The sequence below is a fragment of the Schistocerca serialis genome, chromosome 11 (genome assembly GCF_023864345.2).
Source record: "Schistocerca serialis cubense isolate TAMUIC-IGC-003099 chromosome 11, iqSchSeri2.2, whole genome shotgun sequence".
Classification (NCBI taxonomy): Eukaryota; Metazoa; Arthropoda; class Insecta; order Orthoptera; family Acrididae; genus Schistocerca; species Schistocerca serialis.
Window position 1 is genome coordinate 52,470,517 of NC_064648.1, and position 10,600 is coordinate 52,481,116.

The window sequence follows — 10,600 nt, forward strand, 5'->3', positions numbered from 1 at the left end:
AGAAAGGGTACTTATATTAGTGTATGGTTATCTCCTGTTATCATTCTTGTTGTGTTACTAGATCAGTTCTACCTGCTATGTAATGATAGGCGCAAATGAATGAAAATAGGACTAATTTTTTATATTCTTTATTTTAAAAGAAAGGGAAAATAATATATGGAGCTTACGTTGTTACATGTCTGTAGAACTATAGAACTGGAAGCTTCATGTTAGCAACTGTAGCAGTTGCTGATGGTTGTTGTTCCTGGCAAGTTGACGGGGTATATTCCCCTCATCGTCCCTAGCCTCCATGTTGGCTCCAAACTCCAGCAGCACAGTCGCCCCTTGTAAGTGGCCTTCTTGTGCCGCCCAGTGCAGCGGCGTATATCCCGATATATTTCTGATGTTGGCGTCAGCAGAGGCCCTCATAAGCAGCCTCACCACAGCCGCATGGCCAGCACTTGCGGCTGAGTGCAGAGGCGTGTTGTGCCTGATGTTCCGGGCATTCACCTCTGCTCCAATCTCCAGTAGATACGTCACCGCTTCCTCGTGTCCCTCCCACGCTGCCCATTGCAGAGCGGTCCTCCTGTCGTCGTCCATCGACCCCACGTCTGCCCCCACTGCTAGCAGAGCCCTCAGCTCTTCCGTTTCACCGCCCTGAGCCGCCTGGATAAGCCTCCTGCCTTTCTCGTCACGAGAAATGCTCCTGTACGAGTCACAAACATTATTACACTCTACTATTAGACACACACAAGAAAATTGAAGAAAACTGTCAGATATGTGAAACTGTAACATTCAGAATCCGTCCAGTGACAAATTTTAAAACTACAAGTTTTCCTTCGTTAATATAGAGCGCTGAAAAAAATCAGCATATAAGGTAGCCCTCATCCACTTTGCATTAAAACTTCCTATATTCCTTCTCACAATTAATTCAGTTCTCACATTTTGACGTAATTAGTTCCAAATCGTGATTTCCTTTGAGTTCAGGATTTTATTGTTAAGCAATAGCTTATCTTCGCTGAAACGTACACATAATACAACGAACACCAGCTGCATGGGTCCATAATTCATTCTGCCACTTAAAAAGGAAATACGTGAAACTAGTCGTGCCTCTAGGTATTTGAAGATAATATCCCTACAGTGTAGCAAAAATTTCAGTCCAGTTATATGTAAGTTCTTCGATACATCACTAATTAGAGAAAATTAGTTTCATTTAATCAAAACATTTAATATATAATAATGACAGTATTTCAGCGCTCCCTCCCATCTATTAAAACATAGTACGTATGCCCTGCTACATGCAAATTATCACATTTGCAACCACATAAGGCATCCACTGGGAGAATGTCCATGCACATCTTGACAATCATACAGCCAAGTTCACCCAGATATGGACAGACAGGAAAGTGCAATTGTGCCTCTCTCACCACGCACACTCACTCACTCTCTCTCCCTCTCTCTCTCTCTCTCTCTCTCTCTCTCACACACACACACACACACACACACACACACACACACACATGCACGCACACACACGTAGACACAAATTTTAAATAGGTTCTTCTGGTTTCCATTTATATAAACCCATCAGTAAAACATATGGACTCAGAGTAAACCAAAATTTTGGTGGATTTCCATAATCCAATCTCTTCATCCTGATATCATTGTATACCTCAAGGCATTGATGTAGGTACCAAGAACCACCACCTTATCACTGCCACGTGACAACTAACTGCAGTGAGCCTAACAGACATTATCTACATTCTAATATCACGAATCGTTTGTTATATGTGCTGACAAGTGAAGTGCAGCAACGTATATGTAAATCAAAGGCAGTTAAGAACAAATTCGTTTGCTCATTCTGCCAGGAGGGATGTTACAGCTGATAAATCCAACATCTACAAACCAAACAATCAGTTCTTTTACTGTAAATTTCATAAGTAAATGCAGACGCTGATGCCACTAATTCACCTGGAAATGAGTTAGTACAAACAACTTCATTATGAGCTCACACAGTTCACATATTCAAAATGAATTTAGAGTTCTGAAAATTATGTCAAAGGCTTGTTGAAGTTCCTATCAAGTGGCGATATAATCACTGTGAATTTTGGAAGTCTGTGCAGTGGTCATGCCTGGAGGTGCTTTTAACCCCCACAGTCCTCTCCTATGTGTTGCCTTGGTGGAGGTGATACAACTTTGGCTGCCTCTGGAGTGTGCACCAGTTTACATGGCGGCAAAAAATTTGCGAACGTCAAATACCAGAGTCGGCAATGATTCCCCTCGTTTGTCGGTTTCATTACAAAATCAGAGACGTAATTTATAGAGTGGAAATGTGAGGCGGGTGTGTCACGGAGTTCTTTTCCATTTTTTAAACAGTCTGTAATTCACCTCTATATAATCCTGTGGTCCAAAAGTACATCCGCAGAAATTTATTCCACAAATATAAGACCAATGTTTGACACTAGTAAACTCGTTTTGGTCAGCAATAACGTAGTGTACATCCTATGGCCACTATGCTTCACCAGTCACGTGCCATATTTCTTCCAAGGTAGTAGAACTCCTTCCCACACCCCTCCCCCTCCACTCCCCGTTCTGGAAATTCGCGGGAAAAAGACTCAGCTGATTGGCCATTTGGTGGGAAATCGATTGCAGTGTATGGAATGTTGTTTAAGCAATTTGGACAATGCGTGAAACATTGTTTATTTGAACAATTTATGGGATACAAGACTGTGTATCGAATACAGTTTATTTAAACAATTTGGTGAGAAATCGAGTGGAGTGTATGGAATATTGTTTAAAAGATTTCTGGTAGACAAGGCAATGTGTGGAATAATGTTTATTTAAGCAATTTAAGTGGGTACGAGGTTGTGTATGGAATATGGTTTATTCATTTAAATAAAGAATTTGGCGGGAAATCGATTGCAGTGCATCGAATATTGTTTAAACAATTTAAATAATGGGTGGAATATTGTTTACTTAAACAATTTATGGCTTACAAAACAGTGTTTGGCATATAGTTTATTTACTTTTTGATGCTAAACTGACTGATTTAAACTCTTTATGGGACACAAGGTGGTCTATGGAACATAGTTTCTTTAAAGGATTTGTCAGGAAATTGATTGCAGTGTGTGGAATGTTTAAACAATTGCTGCGGTGTCTTTTTATCCCGATCGTGTAAGGTAACACGTAATTACGCTGTCACAGACCGCTTAAACATATCTGAAAAACTCTCTCACGTGTCGCCACTCGCGTAGGCTGAAATTACTGTCGTAACACAGTTCTCTCTCTCTCTCTCTCTCTCTCTCTCTCTCTCTCTCTCTCTCTCAAGTGGCCACGCCCTGATAATACCAAGCCAGCACGCCCTGGTGGTCGCAGTCGGACCAAACCATAAACAGATCTGGTAAACCTCCAGCTGTGGATATCTTGGAAATATTCCCTCACTCTGTCAGATTGACTGACTAATTCATTATATCGATACCTTTTGTGTGGGACAGTTTTTCCTATTTGCAATTGGTGGGTAATAGGACTGGAATATTTGGCGGGATACGATCCTGCATCCGGTTTCCAAACCCCACTGGATTTGTTTTCCCTTGACCCTATCGCTGATTACTGCCACATTTACGTCATATGGTAGGAAGTCCATTAATGTAGGAGATACCTGAAAATTTCAATTTTCAGCTCAGTTACATGCTATGTCCTTAAACAATCTGCAGACGGGCTGGATAGCTACATCCTCGCAATACCACTATCAGAAACAATAACTTGATCAACGGGGAATTTGATGTTGCATTTTAGTTTTTAAAGCACCATATAACTCCTAAGGCTGTTCTCTCCACTATATCCAGAAGAAGGAGGAAGGGCCTGCTGCATGATGGGATAGAGACAACAGAAAATAGCACTGCAAGGCACAACTACGACACAACTGCGATGGTTTGAGAAGCACTGAATACGACACACCTAAACCACCACCTAGTCCATAGCAGTAGTTGTCATGGCAAGTTGTCGGAGATCGCTGGAACACTCGCACATCCCGTGCACCCTTGTCCCAATTAAATTAGATTAAATTTACTTTCATTCTAGTTGATCGGTAGTGGAGGTCCTCCAGGATGTGGAACATCTTATAAAAACAATAATATATGACAAATATTTACAGCTATATATACTGAGAAATTTATCAATGGAGTAGAAGGAGTTGACCACCAATAAATCCTTTAGGCTTCTCTTAAACTGAATTTCATTGGTTGTTAAGCTTTTTATGGCTGCTGGCAAGTTATTGAAAATGTGTGTTCCTGAATAATGCACACCTTTTTTGACAAAAGTAAGTGACTTTAAATCCTTGTGAAGATTATTCTTACTTCTAGTATTTATTCCATGAATTGAGCTGTTGGTTTGAAAAAGTGATATATTTTTAATGACAAATTTCATTAAGGAATAAATATATTGGGAAGCATTAATATCCCTAGTTCCCTAAACAGGCTTCTGCGGGATGTTCTTGACTTCACACCACATACAACTCTTATTGCACTTTTTGTGCCCGGAAAACTTTAGCTTGACTTGACGAATTACCCCAAAAAATCGTCCCATATGGCATTATGGAGTGAAAGTCAGCATAGTATGACAGCTTTTTAATTTTTATATCCTCTATGTCTGACAGAATTCGCATTGCAAATAGAGGTTTGTTTAGATGTTTCAACAATTCTGTGGTGTGCTCCTCCCAGTTAATTTGTTATGAAGCTGTAATCCCAAGAATTTAACATTGTCCACTTCTTCTATCTCCTTGTCATCGTATTTTAGGCATATACTCGTGGCACACCGCTCGCAAGTCCTGAGCTGCATGTAGTGTGTTTTTTAAAGTTTAGAGACAAAGAATTGGCTATGAACCAGTGATTAATGTCCACAAATATTTTATTAGCCGCTCTTGTTTTGCTATTTATTGCAATGTTTGTATCATCGGCAAACAAAACAAACTTGGCATCTGGTAATGTTACCGATGAAAAGTCATTGATATACACAAGAAAAAGTAAAGGCCCTGAGATGGAACCTTGTGGGACCCAATGTGTAACTAGTTCCCAGTTGGATGATGCCTGATTGTTCTCTTTCCTAATAACACTCTGTTTCGTGCTAGAAATATAAGATTTGAACCATTTTGCAGCATTTCTTGTTGCAACATATTCTAATTTACTTAAAAGGATATTGTGATTTACACAGTGAAATGCCTTTGACAGATACCTGCAACTTTTTGTCTAATGAATTAAATACATTTTCACTGTAACTGTAGACAGGCTTCTGAATATCAGAACGCTTTAGAAATCCGAACTGCAGCTTTGACAGTGTGTTATTTGTGATAAGATGGTTATAAACCCGATTGTGCATTACCTTTTCTAAAATTTTTGAGAATGCTGGCAAAAATGAAACTGGATGGAAATTTGACACTATTTCTTTATATCCTTTCTTAAACAGTGGCTTAAATTCAGCATATTTTAACCATTCAGGAAATATTCCATTGATAGCTTAATATGTAACATAACTCTGAATCACATTCTTTAATTAACGTTGTTGATATTTCATCATACCTACTAGATGTTTTTGATTTTAAAGATTTTATGATGGAATTACTTCTGCTGTGGTAGTGAGGGTCAAATTCATATTATGGAAGTTACTTGAAATGTTTCATCTGAGGTATGCCATGGCAGCATCTACAGAACCTGACAACCCCATCTTCACAGCAACAGTTATAAAATGTTTGTTAAAAGGTTCTGCAACACTATACACATCTGTCATCAGTGTGTCATTTACTCTTAATGCTATTTGGCACTCTTCATATCTGGTTCCACCAGTCTCTACCTTCACAATATCTCGTATTGTCTTTAATTTGTTATCTGATATGACTATCTTTTCCTTGTAATATATTTTCTTTGGTGCCTGTATTACACTCAACGCTCAGAGGTCGATGAAAATTGCCGCCGCCCTCGTAGCCGCAGTACGTGGACACTCATGTTTACCAGAGAGCCCCACCCCCAAATGGTTCAAATGGCTCTGAGTACTATGGGACTTAACTTCTGTGGTCATCAGTCCCCTACAACTCAGAACTACTTAAACCTAACCAATCTAAGGACATCACACACATCCATGCCCAAAGCAGGATTCGAACCTGCTACCGTAGCAGTCACGCGGTTCCAGACTGTAGCGCCTAGAACCGCTCGGCCAGTACTCATTTCATGGTATGTTTCTCTAATTTTATATATCCTCAGTCAATTCCCGTAATTTTACCACTTTTTCGCAATTTCACATATTTCATCGTATTTCCCTCATTTTACATCTTTCACATCAATTTTTCGTGATTTTACTAGATTTTCACGTAATTTTTTTCGATTTTGTGATATTTTTTCCACAGTTTTCCATATGTATGTGGTCATATTGCCGACTTACGCATGTGTTGTTTGATTTTCTATAACGTTTGGGAATCTTATTCACTACGTACTAAAAATTCTAAGACTTGCAATCTCCCAGATGATCCACATGCATACTTTTGGATAGGAGGAACTGAAAAGTATAGTAACAGGCGCTTCACACCTTTATGAAACTGAAGACTCGATTTATCCACAAGATGCTGCAGGCGAATGGAGTACGTCCCAGAAATCTTCGTTCGTCTAAAGGAGGATACCGAAACAGGTTTTTCGTCGATGGACCTGTTTAATCACGCATCAACTGGAAGTCCTGCGATGAGTGTGGTATCGAGAGGTTTACTGTTAACTATCGCAGGTAGATAGTGCCCTAAGCCACATACGGAAAGCGCGGTTTCATAAGAGTCGAACGCAGGTTATACCACAGAACTGATACTCTCCGAGGGAACAACGGAGAAAATTGCTAAATGCGCGATACATGGCCTGCAGCAACATATCCCTCTCTCTAAAATGCGTCATCAGTCTGCCATTAAATCAAATCTCGTTACAACTCTATGTCAATCGATCATTCCATTCAATATATCAGCTGTAAGTCAGTTTAGAAATAGATGTTGTCTTTTCCAGGAACGCACCAAAGACAACTGTCAACTTGCACGTATCACTATTGCCCCAATAGACATACAGCAGCATGTTGTTAAAGAAATCATACGGCAACTGTTTGTGAGGTATTTGTTACCTGTCACCTCAAGGCTCTGTTCGGTGGAGAATACATAGAAGCACACTGCTTTTTAAGGTTTAAAACACCTAAACAGTCCTGCACATGGTCAAAAACGTGATCCATTTTATAGTTGTATATTGCAGTCCAACAGCTGGCAATAAAACGCTCCTTAACTAAGAACACTTTATAAAAACCTGTAAGATGGTTGCTCATAACTCTGGGGTCACACCTCTGCTTGTAGTCAGACATATATAAATTTATTACTTTACATTTAGCGGTCATCCATGTTAAAAGATTCTATTCCAGCCGTCTTACCGCTTTGATGAAAAATGACTGTTTCCCAGGTTCCTGTTGCTTCCATGTCAACTTTTTCTCGTATTATTCTTACTGCTACATACATGTTTTCCACGTACAAGAATTTTCCTACGCCAACCAGAAGACATGCAAGTATTCCTTCAATTTACCCCGCATTTTATCGTTTCTTCTCTCGATTTATACGTATCTTTCGTATATTTTCTTAATTTTATCGGTTTTATGTCACTTCTGGCGATGCGGTCTAGACATCACTTCTCGCCACATAGCGCAAATTCACTATTTTGCTGCTCGGACGGTATACTATAGCATTGTACTCGAATACATCTAGTCACCTCCAAGTACATATTCTACAGTTGCAGTACGTTAACTCTGTTTTCTCTATGTAAGTATCCGTGCATGTGTGATGTGTTACGGATATCTCCCAAGACCCAGAGTACACCTGAGTTAGTGTTCAAGTGAGGATCCATCACTCGTTATATCCATAACGACGTTCTCATGTGGATCCACAATACACCATATCTGGGGTAAGGTTGGTTGTTCGTCACGCGTTATATCTGGAGTGATGCTCAGAAGTGCATTCACACAACGCTACGTCTGGGATAGTGTTGAAAACCGGATCCGCCACGGGTTACCCTCATAGTTGGGTGTCTGAAGGTGTATCCACCAACGGGAGGACTGGGTCATCAAACAGCACGTAGGTATGTCAACAGTATTACGACATACATGTGGAAAACTGTGAAGAAATATTAAAAAGTCATGAAATAGGCAAAATTCGAGGAAAAAAAGTATAATCACGAAAAATCGATGTGAAATACGCAAAAATTGAGGGAAATAAGATGAAATATGTAAAATCTCGAAAGCACTCCGTCTTCAGGCCACAAGTGGCCCATCGGGACCCTTCCGACCGCCGCATCATACTCAGCTGAAGATGGAGACAGGAGGGACGTGTGGTCAGCAGACTACTGTCCCGGTCGTTATGATGGTTTTCTGTGACTGGAGCCGCTACTATTCGGTCGAGTAGCTCCTCAATTGGCATCACGGCATCACAAGGCTGAGTGCACACCGAAAAATGGCAACATAGCATGGCGGCCCAGACGGTCACCCATCCCAGTGCCGGCCACGCCAAACAGCGCTTAAAATCTCGAAAACTTCGTAAAATTATGGGGACTGACTGAGAATATATAATATTAGAGAAGCATACCATGAAATGTATACTGAGAAAAATAAGTAAAATTTTGTGTATATATACATATATACACACACACACACACACACACATATATATATATATATATATATATATATATATATATATATATATATATATATATATATATATATATACCTTACTAGTGGAGAGAGGAGGCAATCTGGAAATGTGCGTCGAGGCGAAATGGAGATGTTATACCACACATGGGCAATACAACCTAAGATTGAACCATGATGATGTCTGTGTGCAACAGGAAGGATACCTGGGGCAGTGGTAAACTGTGGTAAGAATGTTACATCTCCTCTAGCTGCTGATCATGGTGTTCATTTCCTTGTAAGTTTTCACTGTTTCTTCGTATGCAATTTCGACTGTCAACGATCAATTTATAGGACTGTTGTGAACATATCATAATTTATGAACCGTAATCGGGCTTGATCTCTGTAAACAGTAGGCGTGATACACCTCTGGAAAACTATATAATGTTTGTGTTTTGGTTGGTGTGTATGAAATTAGTTTTGTCACTTTACAGTTTGTCACCATAGTTTACCGTAGAGAAACTAGCAGGGAGAAATACGCTGGATATACGTTTCTTACATTGGAAAGAGGCGCGTACCACATGGCTAATAAGTAGGAATCCACCTGACTCTAACATTATAGCGCGTTTTAAGTACAGAACCATGTTTCCTTAGGAATGCATGTCTCTGTATTCCATGATCAGTTCTCTCTATTACCAATAACTTCTTATTACTGACCCGAGACACTAAAACAATAATGTAGAGCTGATAGTGCTGTTTACTTACGTAAAATGCATCAATCTCCATCTGTCTGGATCGCCATCATGCATAATGCACACGTTTCTTGTTAATATTCATCTCTTATATTATCACAACATTCTCATATCTACTGTACATCTTCGTAAGCGCGCATCTGAAGAGATCTTGTGCATTTGGATGGGCACCAGGAGAAATATGGGTGTGGAACAGTGTATACTGAACAGCAGTTACAGACTCACCTCGTCCTGTTCATGTGTAATGTAGCCCTCTACTTCTGGTCACCTGCAAATTAATTTGGTCAAAGACAATGCTGGGAGATCTTCCAGTCTCTAGTTTATCCTAAGAATGCGAGAATGCTCTGTGACTGCGATCTATACAGGAAACGATGGGCCATCGTAAAAGTAAATTACACGCTAACTGCTAGAAATATGTAGATTGGTAACGGACGCAGTCTGGTATATTTTGGTATATATATTCGAGAAATAGCCATGAGTTTACATACTGCACAGGCATCTACGAGGGTCACTCCAAACGAAATGCACACTATTTTCTTTAAAATCCATCTTTTATTCTACATGTTTGGAAGTTTTACAGTGTGTAGATACATCCCTTAGGAACAATATTTTCATTTCTCCACATAATTTCCATCCCTCTCAACTGCCTTACGCCGTCTTGGAACCAGCGCCTGTATACCCGCACGATAAAATTCTGGACCGACCTGTTGGAGCCACTGTTTGGCAGCGTGCACAAGGGAGTCATCATCTTCAAACCTTGTTTCACGAAGAGAATCTTTCAGTTTCCCAAAGAGATGATAGCCACATGGAGTCATGGACTGTAAGACGGGTATTTCAGTGTTGTCCAACCGAGTTTTGTGATCACTTCCATGGTTTTTGCCTGAGATGTGGCCGTACATTGTCGTGCAGCAGCAAAACATCCTGCTTTTGCCGATGTGGTCGAACACGACTCAGTCAAGCTCGAAGTTTCTTCAGTGTCGTCACATATGCATCAGAATTTACGGTGGTTCCACTTGGCACGATGTCCACAAGCAAGAGTCCTTCGGAATCGAAAAACACCGTTGCTATAACTTTTGCAGCAGAAGGTGTGGTTTTGAATTTTTTTTTCTTGGGTGAATTTGCATGATGCCACTCCATTGATTGCCTCTTCGTCTCTGGTGAAAAATAATGGAGCCATGTTTCGTCAC

General features: G+C 40.1%; 1 protein-coding gene across 1 annotated transcript; it reads right to left on the reverse strand.

Annotated features, from left to right (window-relative positions):
- Positions 1 to 204: 204 nt before the first annotated feature.
- On the reverse strand, positions 205 to 9,652 carry LOC126426427 (26S proteasome non-ATPase regulatory subunit 10-like). Its single transcript, XM_050088345.1, has 2 exons — positions 9,639 to 9,652; positions 205 to 685 (listed from the first exon to the last, which is right to left on the reverse strand). Exons 1-2 carry the CDS (start codon positions 9,650 to 9,652, stop codon positions 205 to 207), a joined length of 495 nt encoding a protein of 164 aa, XP_049944302.1.
- Between the last annotated feature and the right edge of the window lie 948 nt (positions 9,653 to 10,600).